Here is a 22,539-nt window from a genome sequence, read left to right on the forward strand (position 1 = left end):
GGCTCGTGTGAACCTGGGTTCCAGCAAGGTTCCCACTATTCCCTGGTAAGAATGGCCCAATGTGTCTAAAACTGCTTGTGCAAACATTATGGTTTATGATGAATACCTGCTTTCCTTCTGGGATTCTAGAGTTTTGTTATGTGCTAGAGGATGCTTATATGACCAGCCCCCACTAAAGCTCTTGGGTGATGAGTTTCTAATGAGTTTTCCTGGTGGACAGCATTTCACACATGCTGCCACAACTCACTGCTGGAGGAATTAAGTGTGTCCTGTGTGACTCCACTGGGAGAAGATTCTGGAAGCTTGAGCCTTGTTACCCCCAGACTTCACCCCATGAACCTTTTTCCTTTATTGATCTTGCATTATGCCCTTTGCTGTAATAAGTCATAGCCATGAGTTTGACTCATGCTAAGTCCTATGAGTCCTCCTAATAGACCACTGAATCTAGGGGTGGTCTTGGGGACCTTTGACACAGCGGAAAAATGACCAACAGAAGTTCCAATCACCTTCTCATAGTTTAGCAACTGTAGCAGAAAATCTCTCCCAGAAGTTCCAACAAAAGTCCTTCGCCTACACTCATTAGTTGTGATTGGCTCAGCTTCGGGTACACAACCACCCTGGACCAATCACCAGAGCCAGGGAGACGACTGCAGTCCTGCTGGTGGACAGGACTGGGTCATGTCCTGCAGTCAGGGATGGAATCACCACCCTTTACGCACACTGAAAACCAATTAAGACAAGGAGAGACATGGTTTTCAAAAAAAAAAAGGGACATTCTGCTGATGTTTGTGGAGTGGGGGGGGCATGGATGCTGAGCAGTTAGGTCAGAACTTCTATTTGTGAAGCACAAATGTAGTGCATCATAAGGAAGCATTTGTTATATAAACATTAACCACCAGCAGCACAAAATCACAGAGCTAAAAGAGCTGAACTTATTTTCTCACCCTAAATCTACGCTTTCTCTTATATTTCCCACCTAATCTACTAAACTGGGAAAATAGGGACAAATCTTCTCTCTCTTGTACCACATCTTATCGGGACACCCATTTATAATTGATTATGTTGCTGCATCTTACCTCCACCTTAGCTCAGGCAATGATCGTTTGTTTCTTGGATTATTGACATGGGCGACTAACTGGACTCTGGTTTTGGTTTTGCACCATCCAGCCCATTCACCCACTGCAGCTCAATCACCTTTCTATACTGAGGACCGACCAGCCTGATTAGATCACTCTTCTCCTTAGAGACTGTTGGTGGATTCTCACCATCTTCTGGAAAAGCCCAAATTCCCTGGCGTGGTATGCCACACCACACCCTCCATGATCTACCTCCCGCCTACTCTGCCATCTTCCATCATGTGTCCAATCCATCCTCCCATACTCAATTCTTTGTACAACCTGGTCCAGCCGGAGGGAACCCCCTGAAGTTCAGGCAACATGCCATGCTGTTTCATGTTGTGAGTTTGGTCCACTTTGTTCTCCCTCGTCCCCCTTTCCTATGTGGAGATCTGGAGCCAACCCACAAGACCCATGTATCTTATGTTGTGAGTGAAGACTTTCCCAGTCCCCGAAGTTAATTCCCCCTCCCATGATGGCACCACTGTGCTTGGTACATGCCCCGCATCTCTCACCACAGTCCTTTCTTAGTATTTATTTGCCCTTCTGAATTCTCAACTAGAATTCACCTTCATGAAGGCTGGCGAATCATCTTATCCATCCTTATAGCTCAGTACTGACTAGAATGACAAGGAGAAGTGCTTAAAAACCTGTGAACTGAATCCACAAATGAAAGAGGCTGAGATTGTGGCTCTCCCACTAACCAGTTAGATGATTTGAGTGTGTTGTTCAACCTTTTAAAGCATTGGTTCTCCCTCTTGTAAGATGTGGATTGGACTAGCCGTCTGTCAGGATTGTTGTGAGGATGAAAGGAGCTAATGTATGTGGAACATCCAGGCTGCATGCAGAGTCTGGACTGCACCAGGCATCTCATCAAAGCCAGTTACCCCCCAAATGTACCATACTAATGCGAGATAGTAATAAGGGAAACTGGGTGCGAGGTATATAGCAACTCCGTACTAACTTCACAATTTTTCTGTAAATAAAAAACTGTTCCAAAATTTTAAAAGTTCACTTTAAAAAAGAAAAAAGTGAGTTCCATCCCTACCAATCAACCCTCCCTCCCTTCCTCCTCACCTCCACCCAAAACCCTTCAAGGGATGCCTCTTTTTTTTTTTTTTCATATCCTAGTATCAGCATCATTTCCTCCCCACCAACACCCCAAAAAAGATTACTGGCTAGATTTGGGAAATCCTCTTTTTAATCTTTTAAGAATTTTTGCCATTATGGGATATGGTCTTTGGACGTCTAAGCAGTAAAGAAGAGAAGACCCAAACTGTCATACCTTCTTTGTCCTGAGACCCATCAAAAGGCAAACAAGAAAACAGAAACCCAAGCTTCCTTGTCGAATGGAGACGGTTGTTAATAAAAAAAAATATCCTTTGGCTTCTAGGGAAGCTGGTGATTTCACCTGGTCCTATACCAGTTGACAGTGTTCCCTTCAACGGCCCCTCCATCCATCTCAATAAAGAATCAGCACACACAACTCTGTCCACTGCACTCTCCCAGATGGGCAAGCCCAGCGTACTGCACAGAGAAGAGGACAGCTATTTGTCTTCCTTGACAGGCCACATCCGTCCTTGTCATATATTAGATTCTGCTAATAATCTACGTATATGCGTTTGGGAGAAAAAAAAATTGTGTCCTGGTGATAGTCACAGAATGACAGGATTTCCCCTCTTCACGAGTCTGTAGATGGGCAGCACGTTGGATCCTCTTGTAATTTCGAGGGAAGACTGTAAACCCCAGTGGGTCCTACCTCCAAATCTACGGCTATGGATGCATTTGAGTCGGGTCAATTCAATCATACTTTCCCTTGATATCACGTTTCCTTCCAGGTACAAGGGAATGAATACATTTATTTCCCTTCTGAAAGAGGAAATTTACTACTGGCTATTCAACTATCTGTGGCCCTAGGAGAGGAGAAAATTCATAGCTCAAGCATCTTGGAGGCTAGTGTCGAATATAAGAAAGAAGGGGAAGGAAGTCTGAAGCACACACGATAGGAGCTTGGGCACAGGGCTGACTCAGAAAGTCATTCAAAAAGGGCACGTGGTTAGGGGGTCTCCAAGATATGAACTAGTAAACAAGCGGTAGAAAGTTCAGATTTCATTTCCTCTTTGGGGCTAGCCACTATCAACCACTTAAACCACCACCACCAGCACCTGACATCCTACACCTTTTGGTCAGTAATGGAGGACCACTAAGGAAGTAGATCCCAACAGAGAAGGACTTTGCCCTCAGGGGACATTTGAAGACGCCTGGAGATATGTTTGGTTGTCACAACTGGGGAAGGGGGTGCATCTGGTACCTAGTGAGTAGAGGCCAGGGATGGACAGGACGGCCCCCTACAATGATGAAGTATCCAGCCCCGAATGTCAAGAGCTCTGAGGTGGAGAAACCCTGCAGGAAGGCAATGGTTGTCAAAGCACTGGTGCTGTCCAGGCTGTTGGTGGGAGATGGGAGTGGGCCTTGGACTTGCACAATTTGCAAAGACACCACAGGTAATTCTGATACTGAAAGCCACCCTCCACCCCACAACTCAGAAGTCCTGCTCAGAGAACACAGTTGTAAATGATCATTAGGTTGCTGCTGGGCTATCACATGTCTGTTAATCCAACTTGGTATTTCACTAATATAGACTCAGAGCAGAGCTAACCTTCACGGAAGAGCCCTTTGGCCCCAGATACTTTTAGAATAAACAAGAAAAAAAGGCTTCTTTTCTGAGCACATGATTCTAAAGATGGGCTTTGTTTTTGTCTCCATAAATTTATTTGATGAGTATTTGCTTCTCACCTCTTCCCACTACCTGGACTGCACCTGTCTCTCACCGTCACTCCCACTAAGTCTCCTGTGCCTTTATTTGGTGCCAACCTGCCCCCTCCCCCTCCCTCCCCCCAGGATGACCTAGGACAGCCCTCTCCCCTTCATGCATCCACAATAGCTACGTTCACAATCAAAATCTCCTTGACTCGAGGCAGCTGGTATCAGAAAAATATTAGAAAAGCAATCTGGCTAAGTAATTCACATTAATGGCAAGTAACCCTAAAATGGTTCCAGAAGTATCTGATTTTTTCAAATACAGATGAGTTAGTCACACGAATGTCTAATGGACCAGGTATTAGAGAGAATAACTTGTGTGGCCGGTACCAAGCAGGTGTTCAGTAAATATTTATGGAGTGTCTGAATGAGTAAGAAAAGACCTTTGGGCAGAGTAACTTCCTGTAGTTTTAGGTTTAGTGCTTAAACTTTTCAGTATCTCTCCCTGAAATTTTCAAAAAAATCCCGTGGGCCCATCAGGAGGTGGTAACCATTCCAACATGTGATATACAGGCAAGGTATTTACCAAAAATAGCAACAGCACAATGTCCCAGGACCCTGTGGTCATACAATAAAAGGTAAGCAAGGAGTAGTCCACTAAGACCTAAAAATCCTTCTCTCTCACTGATTCTAATCAGCCTCCCAATTCAGCTTTTCCTTCTCCAGTCCAGAGCCCTACCCACCATCCATCTCTCCTCCACCGCTCTAAGATAAAAGGAAAAGCTAGAGAAATAATACTAATATAAATAATAATGCCATATTTTCTGGCTTCTAAGGGGGCACTGATTGTAGGATATAGCAAAACATTTTCCAGGAGAAAAAGACCACCAGTCAAGTTGCTCTGGTTAAGTCACATCTCAATTCCAGAAACCATAAAATGTGAAAAGCCCTGCATCGAAGAACTGAGATAACAAATCCCTGCAAAGGACCAGGTGAATTACAGATTCTGCTTCTGAAACATCATTCCCTTTAAAACTGAAGTGTAAATTGCTTGGGACAGCCGGGCCTCCACCCAGGTCCTGGGAGGGTCACACTCTACCATCTCTGATCTTCCCACTGAGACACACAGCCAGCTCTTTCCAAACAGGATAAAATCCTGACTCTTATTCTCACGTGACCCTCCCAGGCCCCCCTCCTCTTTTTTTTAAAAAAATAAATTTATGTATTTATTTTTGGCTGTGTTGGGTCTTCGTTTCTGCACGAGGACCTTCTTTGGTGCGGCGAGCGGGGTCCACTCCTCATCGTGGTGCGCGGGCCTCTCACTGTCGCGGCCTCTCTTGTTGCGGAGCGCAGGCTCCAGACGCACAGGCTCAGTAGCTGTGGCTCACGGGCCCAGTTGCTCCATGGCATGTGGGATCTTCCCGGACCAGGGCCCGAACCCGTGTCTCCCGCATTGACAGGCAGATTCCCAACCACTGGCCACCAGGGAAGCCCCTACCCTTCCTCATCTTGATTGAGGATATTTGGGGAAATTTTCTTACTCATGGAGGACTAATACCATCTCCTCTAAGATGAAGATCCTCCCCTCGGAATCTCTTAGGTATGTAGATAGCTGCCTTATTGTGATGGCAGTAAAATGATTCTCATACTAGAAACAGCAGCAGCAAAACACTGTTGCTGTTCACTCTCTGTCAGGAACTGCACCGAGACCTTTCTATGTACAATCTCACATCACCCTCACAGCGTTATCATCCCCATTTTGCCTGTAAGTAATGGAGGTTCAGAGATTTGAGTAGTGCCAAGGTTATAAAGATGGGAAGAGTATGGACGGGGGTCAACCGTAGGAAAGGCCCTGGGCTGCTCTGTCCTGTCACTCCGGGAGTGGACACTTGAGTTGGGTAAGGACTAAGGGAAAGAAATACTTCACAGTCACTTCTAGAAACATCTCCTTCCTCCTCTTCCACATGGGCCCCATAGGGTTCCTCTAGCTCATTTCACAGACAGCCTGCATCCCTGTGCATGAAGGGAAGTCACAGAGTGGACAGAAGTCCCATGCGCCCCACTGAGGGCTCCTGGGGATGTAAATATCAGGGTGGCCGTCCTGCCCCATTCTGGGAGCTGTGCAGACGGGGACACTCAGGATGTGGCTGGCTTGATGATGCAGCAGCAATTCGAGGCAGGAGGTGACATCACTCACTGGGTATGGGCTGCACAGTCAGGGGCTCCTGACACAACCAGGGTGAGCTCCGTGACCCTTTCTCCGATGAAGTGTGCTCCCCTCCTCGCTAACCACAGCTCACCAATCACACCTCGCCCGGCCTTTGGACTTGCAGATCCCCATCTGCCACCGCCCAACAGCCTCCCATTAGATCCAGCAGATCCAGCAAGCCACCCTCCCTTCAGGGCCGGAAGCCACAGCATGGGCACCCCTGGATTCTACACCTGGAAGTCCAGAAAAGGAAACTGTCATAACCCGGTGAGAACATTTTAATAAAACAGCTCGACTTCGTTCCAATAAGGAAACACCTAAAGATACCTCCAGCCGTCCTCTTTTGTAAGATCCAGACCTGTTCATTCCATCTCCACGTGTCCAACACTGAACTCGTCACCCGGGTTCATCCACTCTACTTCCCTGTTCATCTCTCATCCACGTCCTCTGCTCGCCCCCGAGGGCAATATCCTGCTATAGGCCACTATCATATCTTGCCTGGAGTGCAGCAGTAGCCAGCCTCCTACCTGCTGCCAAAACTTTCTTTCAAGGTACTGGTTTCCTGCTCCCTGCTTTCAGAACATCCCCACACTGCAGCCAAATCTGAAAATTTTCGAATCTGAAAATCTGAGCATCCTTTTCTGTACCTGAAACTCTGAACTGTCTTTCAGTTACCTTTGGATAAAATCCAAAGCTGTAGTTTACAAAACCCTTCATGGTTCTCTTGCCTTATTTCCCGCTCTGCAAACCACCTAGAATCATATGTTTCTTTGTTCATTTATTAACTGAGCACCTGCCAGGTATTGTTCTAAGTGCTGAGAACACATCAGGAACAAGACAGAGATCCCTGCCCTCACGGTATTTATGTATTAGCAGGAAAGACACACAATGACCAGGTAAAGCCAGCCACGTCCCCGGTACCTGGGTCTGTCTTGCTTACTGGGTGGAGCAGAACAGCAATCTTAGTAAGTAATCATGAACTAGATTAGAAGATGATGGATGCTATAAACAACATGAAAAGAACAGGGTGTGAGGGATGGGATGGTATCCCAGGTTGCAGGACGAAAGGGGCCAATTGGCAGAAATCTCACTGAGGTGCTAAGATTTGAGCAAAGACTTAAAGGGAGTTACGGCAGCAAGACACGGAGAGACCTGGGGGGCAAGCATTCCCAGCAGAGGGACAGCAGAGCAAAGGACCAAAGGCAGGGCCCACGTGATCTGTTTGAGGATGAGACCTCGATGTTTCTTTCAGTGTCTGCACCGCTCCTCTCTCCGGACCTCAGGCCTTTGGGTACGGCACTCCCTCTAAGTGGGCCATGGAGGCTAATGTCCTCATGCCTCTTTCCTTCACAAGCCTTCCTGACCCTCCCAACCCTCCAGGCCAGGACTGCTTTCCCCCAAACTGTGATTCTACTTCACCCTGAATTCCGCCTTTCAAGGTACTTTCCACACTTTAATGTAACTGTGTGTTGAGTTGGATCTAGAATCTAGTGGTTAAAAGCGTGGGCTCTGAGGTCAGCCTGGGGGCGGCCTGGCTTCCATCCAGGCTCCGCCACTGCCTCACTGTATGATCTCAGGCACGGCACTTAAGGACTTCTGAGGGCTAAATGAGATAGCCTGGCGCCCGACACAGAAAAAGCAGCTAATAGGAATTAGCACGGAGAGGAGTGGGGGGCAGGTCGGCCTGTCTTATTTACTATTTTATCCCCAGGGCCTAGGCCAGGTCCAAGGGCTCAATAGGTAATGAATTAATGAAAGAATGAGTGACTGAATGAACGTGGAAGGCAGGAAGGCAGGGAGGCAGGGGGCGGAAGAGGAGGGAAGCAGGGGGCAGGGACGCAGGGAGAGGGGAGGGAAGCAGGGTGGGCAGGGACGCAGGGAAGCTTCTGCTCCCCCGACTCTCAGGAGTTGCAGGTTGAAGAACAAGACGAAAACAAAGACGCAGAAGGAAAGGAAGGGAAGATAATTTATTAAGTACTGTGTAAGGCAGAGCTATTTGACGACTTAACCACCAAAATGCAGCCTATGGGGCAGTGATTACCATACCATTCCCCGACGTTTACAGCACAAAAGAGAATCAGGGAAGGTAAAGAATGTTTCTAATATAGTAAGAGAAGGCAGATCCACTTCACCGTTAATCTGAAAAAGAACTAAAACCTCTCCCCCCATTTTGCCAGGCATAAAATTCTTGAGGTTCCCCCATGGTGAGCATCTCAGCTTGCCAAATGCAAGCACCGTGAAGCATGTAACGAGAAAAGCAGAGCGTAGTTCCTGGATTCAGTGTGGAAGGCAGCCGGATAACAGGTGTGAAGAAGGGGGAGGGAGCTTCCCTGGTGGCGCAGTGGTTGAGAGTCCGCCTGCCAATGCAGGGGGCATGGGTTCGTGCCCCGGTCCGGGAAGATCCCACATGCCGCGGAGAGGCTGGGCCCGTGAGCCATGGCCGCTGAGCCTGCGCATCTGGAGCCTGTGCTCCGCAACGGGAGAGGCCACAACAGTGAGAGGCCCGCGTACCGCAAAAAAAAAAAAAAAAAAAAAAAAGAGGCCCCGGGGAGTTTCTGAGGGGAAAATCAACCAGGAATTAGAAGGTAAAAAACAGAACTAAACAATGAAAACTGGTGGTGAGGAAGGAGCTCCGTCAATACTAGGAGTGCAGAAGAATGTTTAAAACGATGCCCAGATGATAAAGAAATGCCTCAGTCTTTTAGTGGAATATTGTGGTTGACAACAAAGACCACACACCCTGAGCGGCTCGCTCCCATTAGAATTCCAGAGCCTTCTGAACTAACAGCACATCACCCATGCACACACTGGCTGGTGGAGTCATTGTAAACGACTTTATGTGAGGCTTTAGATCTTTTAAAGTTTCTGTTTCTCTTCCCTGTGGCAAAGCAGGCTCTCAGGTTTAGAAAGAGTCACGAGCCGATGGGAGATGAACAGGACCCTGACTGCAGAGTCTCCTCCCTACAAGGTGCTTAAACAGGTTACGTCGTCGTCCTGAAAGGCCTTCTATGATTCCTTTCACACCAGCTAAAGGGAGGAAGCTTCATTTGGAGGTCAGTGAAGGGGCCCAGGGAATAAGAAGAAACTTAGACACGGGAGAGAGGAGGAAGGAAAGGAGAAGGGAACTCCTGGGGCCAGAGCATCCACTGGGTGCCGGGACCAGTGAATCACGTCCTCGGACCTCACATCGCTATGAGAAAATGTGAGCATTTTCCTTGGACAGGTGCAGAGGCGAGGATGAGAGGTTAAACGAACACCCCAAGTCAGCCTGCTGATGAGTAGCCCAGCAGGGGTTTAAACTTGGTGTCTTCCCTTCAAAGCTTCTCCTGCCCCACCCGTTCCACTGAGAACGGGAGTGAGGGGAGAGGGGAGGGGAAGCGGCGAAGGAGGGAGGGGCCGGTCACGACCAGGTAAGAAGGAGAGGCACCTGCGGACAGGTCCGAGAGCGCCAAAACCCCTTCAGGGCACGTGACTATATAACCACAAAGGCCCTACACATGTCTTTTCAAAGTAATACTTCCAAAGTTCTTCATATTCAGCTTTTTTACACTATTGTACACTTAGAGCCACCCATGCCCACCCAATGGCTTTGTGGACAAAGCTGTGAGGTAATGGAGCAGACGCCCATTAACGGCGTCTGCCATGATCCCATACCTGCTGGCAGGAGTCCTTAGAGAAAGTGGAACATGGGAAGAATAATGCACGACATCGTGTGCATTTCTCGCAAGGACCCCGCTGGCATGGCTCCTGGTTCACCGAGGCCCAGAGAAGTCGAGTAACCTGCCTGTGCTCACAGAGTCCCTCGGGGAGCCCTGATTCTGGCTTATTCTACTGGACAATGATGAGTACACGGGGAGAGCTCTTGGGGCTCACAGCTACTTTAAACAGGGTGTCCTGGAATGTCACAAGCTGGGCCAGGATTCTGAAGACTGAGGTTTTATTTCTCAAATCCTAGGAGAACCACACTTTCCTATGTCTCTGATTTTGCCCGACACTCCTGTTCTCTAAATGCCTACATCACTTTGGGCCCAACCTCTACAAACTTTACATGGTCACCTAGAGTTCTTTCTTAGATCTAACTTTGGTCTCTCCAAAGAAACTCTAAGACCCACCACCTGCTCTTCCAGGGACAGTAGGGTGAAACGTAGAGTACTAAATTTAGAGTTGGACTCGCTGAGTTCAAATCCCAGCTCTATTTAAGAGCTGAGATTCCGGGTAAGCTACCTGGTCTCCTGAACCATCTGTTCTCAAATCTTTAAAACAGGAACATGAGCAGTAATTACTTCAAGGGAGTATCAGGAGGCTTAAATGAGTTTACTCAAAGTTTAACAGAGTGGCGGGCACAGAATAAATGCTTCAAAATGTTAGCTGTATATTTTAAATGGATAACCAACAAGGACCTACTGTATAGCACAGGGAATACTGATCAATATTCTGTAACAACCTAAATGGGAAAAGAATTTGAAAAACAATAGATACATGTATATGTAAAATTGATTCAATTTGCTGTACACCTGCAGCTAACACAAAATTATAAATCAACTATACTCCAATAAAAATTAATTTTATTTATTTTTTAAACATCTTTATTGGAGTATAATTGCTTTGCAATAGTGTGTTAGTTTCTAATGTATCACAAAGTGAATCACCTATAGGTATATACATATCCACATATCCCCTCCCTCTTGCATCTCCCTCCCACCCTCTCTATCGCACCCCCCCTCTAGGTGGGCACAAAGCACCGAGCTGATCTCTCTGTGCTATGCGGCTGCTTCCCACCAGCTATCTATTTTATATTTGGTAGTGTACATATGTCCATGCCACTCTCGCACTTCGTCCCAGCTTACCCTTCCCCCTCCCAGCTTCCTCAACTCCATTCTCTACATCTGTGTCTTCATTCCTGTCCTGCCCCTAGGTTCTTCAGAACCTTTTTTTTTTTTAGATTCCATAAATGTGTGTTAGCATACGGTATTTGTTTTTCTCTTTCTGACTTACTTCACTCTGTATGACAGTCTCTAGGTCCATCCACCTCACTATAAATAACTCAATTTCCTTTCTTTTTATGGCTAATATTCAATTGTATATATGTGCCACATCGTTATCCATTCATCTGTTGATGGACCCTTAGGTTGCTTTCATGTCCTGGCTATTGTAAATAGAGCTGCAATGAACAATGTGGTACCTGACTATTTTGGAATTATGGTTTTCTCAGGGTATATGCCCAGTAGTGGGATTCCTGGGTCGTATGGTAGTTCTACTTTTAGTTTTTTAAGGAACCTCCATACAGTACTACATAGTGGCTGTATCAATTTACATTCCCAACAACAGTGCAAGAGGGTTCCCTTTCCTCCACACCCTCTCCAGCATTTATTGTTTGTAGATTTTTTGATGACTGCCATTCTGACTGGTGTGAGGTGATACCTCATTGTAGTTTTGATTTGCATTTCTCTAATGATTAGTGATGTTGAGCATCCTTTCATGTGTTTGTTGGCCATCTGTATATCTTCTTTGGAGAAATGGCTATTTAGGTATTCTGCCCATTTTTGGATTGAGTTGATTGTTTTTTGATATTGTGCTGCATAAGCTGCTTGTATATTTTGGAGATTAATCCTTTATCAGTTGCTTCATCTGCAAATATTTTCTCCCATTCTGAGGGTTGTCTTTTCGTCTTCTTTATGGTTTCCTTTGCTGTGCAAAGCTTTTAAGTTTCATTAGGTCCCATGTGTTTATTTTTGTCTTTATTTCCCTTTCTCTAGGAGGTGGGTCAAAAAGGATCTTGCTGTGATTTATGTCATAGAGTGTTCTGCCTATGTTTTCCTCTAAGAGTTTTATAGTGTCTGGCCTCCCATTTAGGTCTTTAATCCATTTTGAGTTTACTTTTGTGTATGGTGTTAGGAAGTGTTCTAATTTCATTCTTTTACATGTAGCTGTCCAGTTTTCCCAGCACCACTTATTGAAGAGGCTGTCTTTTCTCCATTGTATATTCTTGGCTCCTTTATCAAAGATAAGGTGAACATTTGTGTGTGGGTTTACCTCTGGGCTTTCTATCCTGTTCCATTGATCTCTATTTCTGTTTTTGTGCCAGTGCCATACTGTCTTGATTACTGAAACTTTGTAGTATAGTCTGAAGACAGGGAGCCTGATTCTTCAAGCTTTCTTTTCCTTTCTCAAGATTGCTTTGGCTATTCGGGGTCTTTTGTGCTTCCATATAAATTGTGAAGTTCTTTGTTCTAGTTCTGTGAAAAATGCCATTGATAGTTTGATAGGGAATGCATTGAATCTGTAGATTGCTTTGGGTAGTAGAGTCATTTGCACAATGTTGATTCTTCCAATCCAGGAACATGGTATATCTCTCCATTTGTTTGTATCATGTTTAATATCTTTCATCAGTGTCTTACAGTTTTCTGCATACAGGTCTTTTGTCTCTTTAGGTACGTTTACTCCTAGATATTTTATTCTTTTTGTTGCAATTGTAAACAGGAGTGTTTCCTTAATTTCTCTTTCAGATTTTTCATCATTAGTGTATAGGAATGCAAGAGATTTCTGTGCATTAATTCTGTATCCTGCTACTCTAGCAAATTCATTGATTAGCTTTAGTAGTTTTCTGGTAGCATCTTTAGGATTCTCTATGTATAGTATCATGTCATCTGGAAACAGTGACAGTTTTACTTCTTCTTTTCCGATTTGGATTCCTTTTATTTCTTTTTCTTCTCTGTGCTGTGGATAAAACTTCCAAAACTATGCTGAATAACAGTAGTGTGAGTGGGCAACCTTGTCTTGTTCCTGATTTTAGTGGAAATGGTTTCAGTTTTTCATCATGGAGAACGATGTTGGCTGTGGGTTTGTCATATACAGCCTTTATTATGTTGAGGTTAGTTCCCTCTTTGCCTACTTTCCAGAGGGATTTTAACATAAATGGGTGTTGAATTTTGTCGAAAGCTTTCTCTGCAACAAGATGATCATATGGTTTCCCTCCTTCAGTTTGTTAATATGGTGTATCACATTGATTGATTTGCGTATATTGAAGAATCCTTGCCTTCCTGGAAAAAACCACTTGATCATGGTGTATGATTCTTTTTAATGTGCTGTTGGATTCTGTTTGCTAGTATTTTGTTGAGGATTTTTGCACCTATGTTCATCAGTGATATTGGCCTGTAGTTTTCTTTTTTTTGTAGTATCTTTGTCTGGTTTTGGTATCAGGGTGATGGTGGCCTTGTAGAATGAGTTTGGGAGTGTTCCTCCCTCTGCTATATTTTGGAAGAGTTTGAGAAGGATAGGTGTTAGGTATTCTCTAAATGTTTGATAGAATTCGCCTGTGAAGCCATCTGGTCCTGCGCTTTTGTTTGTTGGAAGATTTTTAATTACAGTCTCAATTTCAGTGCTTGTGATTGGTCTGTTTATATTTTCTATTTCTTCCTGGTTCAGTCTCAGAAGGTTGTGCTTTTCTAAGAATTTCTGTATTTCTTCCACGTTGTCCATTTTATTGGCATATAGTTGTTTGTAGTAATCTCTCATGATCCTTTGTATTTCTGTAGTGTCACTTGTTACTTCTCCTTTTTCATTTCTAATTCTCTTGATTCGAGTCTTTTCCCTTTTTTTCTTGATGAGTCTGGCTAATGGTTTATCAATTTTGTTTATCTTCTCAAAGAACCAGCTTTTAGTTTTACTGATCTTTGCCATTGTTTCCTTTTCATTTATTTCTGCTCTGATCTTTATGATTTCTTTCCTTCTGCTAACTTTGGGGTCTTTTTGGTTCTTCTTTCTCTAATTGCTTTAGGGGTAAGGTTAGGTTGTTTGAGATGTTTCTTGCTTCTTGAGGTAAGACTGTATTGCTATAAACTTCCCTCTTAGAACTGCTTTTGCTGAGTCCCATAGGTTTTGGGTCATCGTGTTTTCATTGCCATTTGTTTCTAGATATTTTCTGATTTCCTCTTTGATTTCTTCAGTGATCTCTTGGTTATTCAGTAGTGTATTATTTAGCCTCCACGTGTTTGTATTTTTTACAGATTTTTTCCTGTAATTGATATCTTGTCTCATAGCGTTGTGGTCAGAAAAAATACTTGATACGGTTTCAATTTTCTTAAATTTACCAAGGCTTGATTTGTGACCCAAGATATGATATATCCTGAAGAATGTTCCATGGGCACCTGAGAAGAAAGTGTATTCTTTTGGTTTTGGATGGAATGTCCTATAAATATCAATTAAGCCCATCTTGTTTAATGTGTCACTTAAAGCTTGTGTTTCCTCATTTATTTTCAGTTTGGATGGTGTGTCCATTGGTGAAAGTGGGGTGTTAAAGTCCCCTACTATGACTGTGTTACTGTCGATTTCCCCTTTTATGGCTGTTGGCCTTTGCCTTAAGTATTGAGGTGCTCCTATGGTGGGTGCATAAATATTTACAATTGTTATATCTTCTTCTTGGATTGATCCCTTGATCATTACGTAGTGTCCTTCTTTGTCTCTTGTAATAGTCTATTTTCAAGTCTATTTTGTTTGATATGAGAATTGCTACTCCAGCTTTCTTTTGATTTCTATTTGCATGGAATAACTTTTTCCATCCCCTCACTTGCAGTCTGTATGCGTCCCTAGGTGTGAAGTGGGTGTCTTATAGACAGCATATATATGTGTCTTGTTTTTGTATCCATTCAGCCAATCTATGTCTTTTGGTTGGAGCACTTAATCCATTTACATTTAAGGTAATTATCAATATGTTTGCTCCTATTACCATTTTCTTAATTGTTTTGGGTTTGTTATTGTAGGTCTTTTCCTTCTCTTGTGTTTCCTGCTTAGAGAAGTTCCTGTAGCATTTGTTATAAAGCTGGTTTGGTGGTGCTGAATTCTCTTAGCTTTTGCTTGTCTGTAAAGGCTTTAATTTCTCTGTTGAATCTGAATGAGATCCTTGCTGGGTAGAGTAATCTTGGTTGTAGGTTTTTCCCTTTCATCACTTTAAATATGTCCTTCCACTCCCTCTGGCTTGCAGAGTTTCTGCTGAACGATCAGCTATTAACTTTATGAGGATTCCCTTGTATGTTATTGTATGCTTTTCCCTTGCTGCTTTTAATATCTTTTGTATTTAATTTTTGACAGTTTGATTAATATGTGTCTTGGCGTGTTTCTCCTTGGATTCATCCTATATGGGACTCTCTGAGCTTCCTGGGCTTCACTATTTCCTTTCCTATATTAGGGAAGTTTTCAACTATCATCTCTTCAAATATTTTCTCAGTCCCTTTCTTTTTCTCCTCTCCTTCTGGGACCAATTCGAATGTTGGTGAATTTAATATTGTCCCAGAGGTGTCTGAGACTGTCCTCAATTCCTTTTATTCTTTTTTCTTTATTCTGCTCTGTGGTAGTTATTTCCACTATTTTATCTTCCAGGTCACTTATCTTTCCTTCTGCCTCAGTTATTCTGCTATTGATTCCTTCTAGATAATTTTTCATTTCATTTATTACATTTTTCATCATTGTTTATTTGCTCTTTAGTTCTTCTAGGTCCTTGTTAAATGTTTCTTGTATTTTCTCCACTGTATTTCCAAGATTTTGGATCATCTTTACTATCATTAGTCTGAATTCTTTTTCAGGTATACTGCCTATTTCCTCTTCATTTGTTTGGTCTGGTGGGTTTTTCCTTGCTCCTTCATCTGCTGTGTATTTCTCTGTCTTCTCATTTTGCTTAACTTACTGTGTTTGGGGTCTCCTTTTTGCAGGCTGCAGGTTCGTTGTTCCCATTGTTTTTGGTGTCTGCCTCCAGTGGGTAAGGCTGGTTTAGTGGGTTGTGTAGGTTTCCTGGTGGAGGGGACTGGTGCCTGTGTTCTGATGGATGAGGCTGGATCTTGTCTTTCTGGTGGCCAGGCCTGCGTCCGGTGGTGTGTTTTGGGGTGTCTGTGAACTTATTATGATTTTAGGCAGCCTCTCTGCTAATGGGTGGGGTTGTGTTCCTGTCTTGCTAGTTGTTTGGCATGGGGTGTTCAGCACTGTAGCTTGCTGGTCGTTGAGTGGAGCTGGGTCTTAGCGTTGAGATGGAGATCTCTGGGAGAGCTCTCGCCGATTGATACTACAAGGGGCTGGTAGGTCTCTGGTGGACCAGTGTCCTGAACTCAGCTCTCCCACCTCAGTGGCTCAGGCCTGACACCTGACTGGAGCACCGAGACCCTGTCAGCCGCACGGCTGGGTCATCCTGGAGAAGATGGACTGAAGCCAGGAGAAAGCTAGAGGATAGGAGACCTGTCAGAAGGCTTGTTTGATGAAATCAGGCAAAGGGTGGTGACATTCTGTACCCAGGCTCTACTCACAAAGCGGAAAAGGGTGACTCGGGAAGCTGAGCACACACTTCCACCTTTTTGCACTGACCTGAAGTGCTGAACAAGCCCGGAAAATGCCCTTGGCAAATGTCAGATTGGGGCCCCAGGTTCAGCTGCAGAAGCCCACTTTGCAGCAAGTAAGCCTTTGGCCTCTTGGATGGCCTCTGGGGCAAGGCACTGCTCCACTCACCATACCTGTTTTGAGGTCGGAACTTGACACTATGGCAATAGGGTCTTCTTAAAGGGAAAGCATTTGTCCTTATGAATACAAATACTGTCCTGACAATTCTGCACGGCTTTCTTCCAAAAGCTTCAAATTAAGCCTGCACATTTATTATTTGTGCCTTTACAACAGCTTCCCCAGATTTCTAGAATCAGGTATTATTTCCAAATTTTTATGGAAAACTATGGCACCCAGGGGTCAAGCTGACTCATGATCGGCAGCCACACCTTAACTAAGATGCAGACCCTGCCTCCCAGGTGATGGGCATGCCCTCCTCCATGCCGTCAGGAAGCCTGGAGGGGACGCAGCAGGTAGCAGAGAGAGCACAGACCCCAGAGCCAAACAGTTTGGGTTCAGCCATGCTGTGCAATAGCTCTTTGATCATGGGAAGTTATTTAACCTCTCTTGGACCCAGTTTATTTTGATTTTCAAATGTGCAAAGCTTCTAGCTCAGTGCCTGGAACAGAAGAAGTACTTAGGAAACAACAGTTACTTTCCCTTTGCTTTACAAATACTCATTTTATCTGCCTGCCTCCTTCCCATCTTCACGTGGATGTCCAGTTAGGTATATTTCAAATTTAAAAATGCCCCAAACCAAACTCCTGATCATCCCCCATAACCTGTTCTTCTTGCGGCCTTTTCCATCTCACAGATGCCACCTCACCCTTCCAGCTACCTTGGGGCACCCTCCACTCCTATGTCTCTGCTCCCCACATCCAATCAATAGGATATCCTGATTATCTGACCTTCAAAATGTACCTAATATGATGACGTCTTTCACCCCTACTGCCGCATCCAGGTCTGAGTCCACAACATGGCTCACCTGGATGACTGCAACCATCTCAGAAATAGTTTCCGTGGCCAGGATGATCCATTAAAAATGTAAATCAGATCACATCACTCCTCTGCTCAAAGCCAGACATCAGCTTCCCATATCTCTGAAGGGAAAGACAAAATCCTCCCACTGCCCTACAAAGGTCCCCATGATCTGACCTCACCAGCCCTTGCCCCTCTGCTGGGCTCACTCTGCTCTGTTCTGAACTCCATCTGAGTCCTCAAATAAGTCAGGCCAAATCACTCGTGAAACTTCACACTTGCTGTTCCTTCTGGCTAGGACACTATTCCTGCCCTTCCTCTAGACAGCTGGCATGCCTGTCATCTCAACTTCAGATTTTTGCTTAAATGTCATTTTTCATGTAAGACCTTCCATTATGACCCTATTTGAATATTAAAATAACACATGCACGCACGCACGCACACACACACACACACACACACACACACTCACACACAGAGGCATCTCTTATCTCCTTTCTCTAATTTCCACCTAAGCACTATTCACCACCTAATATACTATATATTTTATTTTATTTTTTTGGTTTATCGTCTCTCTCCCCCATTCACATATACACTCAAATGAATAGGGACTGAACTTGATTTATTCTTGCAACACTCCCAACAGCAAACTATTTGGCAGCTGGTAGGAGCTCAGTAAACGTGACTCCTAATTCTTCCTATTAAGAATGAGAGGCTCTGAAAATCCTCCAGCAGTTGGAGCAGGCTTGATCAGGGTGCAGATGCTGAGGGGGGAGCATCTGCAACTTAGGTGAAGTCAGGGCTCAGGGAGCACGTGCACATCCCCAAGAGGCACACCAAGCTGCCCACGGCAGAGGCTGAGGATGGTCTAAGTCCTCACTAAAAAGCTTCTTACTAGGTTCTCCACGTAATGACTTTAGGTAAGGGCAATTTCACAGCATCCTCAAGGAGTCAAGCCTATATGGGACTGAACACAAGAGCCACTGCAGCCCCAGGTAACTAGCTGTTCCAAACCAGAGAAAAACCAACAAGGCCAAATTGCATCAACATCACTCAGAATGTTTACAGTGAAGATGTCAACTGCGATTGCCTTTATGAGAGGGGAACTCTCCCTCTTGGATCAGTGCATTCTACATTTATGGGTCTGTCCTAAGGGACTTTCTTCCTGTATCATGACCTGGCTTCTAATCATTCCAGTTTAGAAAGAAAGAACCACACACACACACACACACACAAAACAAACCCTGTACAAAAGAATACCATATGAAAAAGATAAGAGCTTACTTATTTTCTTTTCACTTCCATATTTTCCCAGAAAAGTTAGGGTGGGCATGGGAAAACCTCAGATGTTTTATACTCCTTTGATGGTGACAGATAAAAACGGAACACAGTATGCCTTGTTTGTGAGCTCCTTGAAGGCAGGTGTCCTGTTCCAACAACAGCATCTAATATATTCCAGTGGAGGCCTAACTAATGCTAGAAATGAACCAGTGAGAGAATGAACAAATAAACGAAGCCTATTAAATCAACTCCACGCATTCAAATTTCCCCTGCTCTGACCCTGACCCATATATTCCGCTCTGCCCCAGAAACTGCCTTGAGTCTCAGAGCCCTCCAAGTCCAAATCCCTGGGCCAGCTCTGGGAGCAACAGGAGCCTTGGGAGCTCTCCCTTCCACAGATGATATGGGACGGGTACGATTTAACACCAGCATTATTACTGTTGTTATGATTGGTGACAGAACCCCACCAGCACTGTGGCAGGTCCTGGATGCAACAGAATAAATGTGATTTCCTAGTTACAAGGCTACAATTAGTGGCCAACTGTTCCAGGGATTTTGTTGAGTTACACTTATCCAGGGGAGACTTGCAGTTCTGAATGAATATTTCAGATTGAGTTTCTTGGGAAGCAGACTCCAGGATGGGAGTGAGCATGCAGGAGGTTAACTCAGGGAGAGCTCTTGGAACAGTACCTATGAAAGGGAAGGAACAGCAGCAGGACTGGGCAGAGGGAGAAATGGAGCTGCCAGGCAGACTCCAGGGAAGGCTACAGTGGATCCTGCAAGATTCCACATGCATCTGTCAGTCCATGATGTGGGGCGCCCCAGGAAGGGGGCATGGCCCCAGGCAAGGTGACTCTCTTCACCTAAGATCATCCCGAAAGGGGGCTGAGAGCAGAGCCCATCTGCAGGCAATGCTCCCAGCAGCTGGAGGAATAAGCCCTTTATTCCAAAGGGGGATGTGGGCATCCACCGCCCACAACCGCTACTCTTATCCGGCAAGATAGACACGATCATCACCTCTGCTGTGATACTGACACAGTTTTAGCCCCTTCAGGAGAGGTGATAACTCTCACTCCCCTTCACTGCTCATCTTTTTTTTTTTTTTTTTTTTTAGTGGTACACGGGCCTCTCACTGCTGTGGCCTCTCCCGTTGCAGAGCACAGGCTCTGGACGCGCAGGCCCAGCGGCCATGGCTCACGGGCCCAGCCGCTCCGCGGCGTGTGGGATCCTCCCGGACCGGGGCACGAACCCGCGTCCCCTGCATCGGCAGGTGGAGTCTCAACCACTGCACCACCAGGGAAGCCCCACTGCTCATCTTATAGCCAGAGCCCACTCCTTATAGCCAGTGACACCCAGTGGGGATGCAATAAGTGCCTGTTGAATAAATACATCACTGAATACTGAACATCAGCATGAAAATAGGAATAAAATATTGGGGTTGGCCAAAAAGTTCGTTTGGGTTTTTCCATAACATCTTATGGAAAAACCCGAAAGAACTTTTTCGCCAACTCAACCACGTAACTATAGAAAAACTGTCCCCAGTGAGTTGAGTGTAATCAGAAAAAACAAGCAGACCTGATAGGGGGTCTTGAAAAGAGATGCACAGGGAAGCCAACACACACAGGCATTCTGGTCTCAGCTCCGGGTAGAACCTTGCATCCTACCAAGCTTCTGTTCCTTTATTTGTGAAATAAAAAGACAGATCCAAACATTCTATGAAGAAGAGATCAGAAAGCTGAGACACACTCCATTTCAACAGCTTTGCTAAATGATGTCTTTACTAGTGTCATTATCAACACGAGTAAGGAAAGTTTTGTTCCTCGCAAGGAAAAGAGTCCAAGGGTGAGAGTGTTTCCCCCCATGGTGTGCTGAGGACTTTGTCAATTACCCCAGAGCTGGGAGGCCCCCAGAAGGAAGCAGGCAGAGACTGGAGTGGGTGAGGAATTTACTCTTCTGTCCATGAACGAAAACAGATACCAAATGGAATATCCTCTGATTCATGAAAATGCTGTGATTTAAAATCACTAAGCAGTATTGCACTTTCATAGGATAAGGAGCTATAGAAAAGAGGCAGGAGGAATTTTAAACACAGAAGCCAGAGTACAGAAGCCGGAAGAACAAAAATCTCACTGCCATATTTATCTCTCATTGTATTTGTCTAATACTGAGAATATAAAATTAAAAAATTATGCAGTTTTAAGGAAGACCCCTGGAAGAGGGGTATTAAATAACAGTCCAAGGTTTGTGCTAACTTACCACTTCTCTCATGCATCCACACCAGAGTTATGTACACCCATCAGGCTCACAGTTTCCCACCTTATACTCGCACATACCCTGGGGCAGTGACAAGAGCTACAGAAACTAACTAGATTAGAAGGAACATCTTAAAAAGCCAAACGTATATACTTCTTTAAAATGATAAACCATAACATTAATGGAAGCCATAAGGACATTTGCAAACACTCTATAATCAATACCCATCACCACCACCTCACAGGCTTTCTCGGCAATCAAAGTATCATTTGATAAAAAGAGAAAACTGACAAATGCATGTCTCCACACCAGGAAGTCAACTCAATTATCCGCATACAAAATACACACATTCAATATTTGTCTCTTACCAAGCAATTCAGCAACCCTCAGTTGGGTTCTTCCTATGAACACAGATCTTACCTCTTCAATTATTAAAAAAACACAAGCAAATTCCAGTTTAACATGTTTCAAATGGCAGTACTAAAACTGATGCTCAATTCTATTTATAATTCCTTGTCTGTTTCATTAGAATGACCTTGTTAAGAGTTGACCTCACATTGGGAAAAAAAAAAAAATCACTGTTCTTGACATGCTGACACCTTCAAAGATACCAGAAAAAAAATGAGCTACCATTACCTTTGAACTTGTGGAACACAGCCCAGAGCTCTGCAATATCGGTGGCAAAGGTGATGTCCGTGTCAAGGACGATGACCCTCTCCAGGTTGGCGGGAAGAGTCTTGGTGAGGACAAGCTTCATCAGACCGTAAATCCCAGAGTAATGTTTGTTGGGGATCCAGGAAACTTCAGACTAGACAGGGCAGTGAAGAGCGAGAGCAGGAGAAAGGAAAAAAAATCACTACATTAATTTCTTTGTATAACCATTATAAATAGTGCCTGGTACATAAAAAGCATCGAATAAAAATCTGTTGAGTAAATGAATGAATATTTTCTTAAAGATCTGCTCATGTAACTTCATGGCACATGAAGTTCTTTTGAAAGAAAATGTATCCAAATCAAGGGAGAAGGAAAGTAATGTTTATGAAATAACTATCACATGCAAACACTATGCTCAGATTTTTTTTAAAAAGATTTTTGTTATTATAGAAATTATATAGGCTCATTGGAGGAAATAAGAATAGGCACAAAACAAGAAATAAAGTTTTCAAAAATTGAATCATACTATATATATTTTTTGCAACCAGTACCTAATTGTTCCTGGGTAGATATATTTCTTTCAGTCATATTCCATTTTTGTGTCATTAAAAATGACCATTCAATGGTATTGTTACGCTTATCTATTTTGTTAAAGCTGTAATGGAGCTGGCCATCATCTTAAGATCTGAGATCTGAGGTCTGGGGACTTCGAGTAATTCCCTCCAGTGGGTTTTATATAACTCTTTTTCATGTTAAGCCTTGGCCTTGGGAACTCAGCTCACTTTCCTCTCTCCCCTGAGAATTTGCCTGAACTGAAGCTTGGCAATCATCGGCCCATGCTGCAGAGCCATGCTATTTAATCAGACCTTTGATGAACTTATTCATCCATTTTGCTTACCATCAAAGCAGGAGAGCTTGGTGGAGACCGAA

General features: G+C 44.3%; 1 protein-coding gene across 4 annotated transcripts in view; it reads right to left on the reverse strand.

Moving 5' to 3' along the window:
• The window catches only part of LARGE1 (LARGE xylosyl- and glucuronyltransferase 1), a gene marked incomplete at its 5' end in the record, with an annotated part of 449,451 nt that overhangs the window by 208,389 nt on the left and 218,523 nt on the right, over positions 1–22,539 (reverse strand). For all 4 annotated transcript variants that reach the window (XM_079714495.1, XM_079714492.1, XM_079714494.1 and 1 more), the window contains one exon: positions 21,592–21,763. In XM_079714495.1, the coding sequence (XP_079570621.1) occupies positions 21,592–21,763 (172 nt within the window). The remainder of the gene's footprint in view (positions 1–21,591; positions 21,764–22,539) is intronic.

This window comes from Hyperoodon ampullatus (genome assembly GCF_949752795.1).
Source record: "Hyperoodon ampullatus genome assembly, chromosome: 11".
In the NCBI taxonomy this organism is placed as follows: domain Eukaryota; kingdom Metazoa; phylum Chordata; class Mammalia; order Artiodactyla; family Ziphiidae; genus Hyperoodon; species Hyperoodon ampullatus.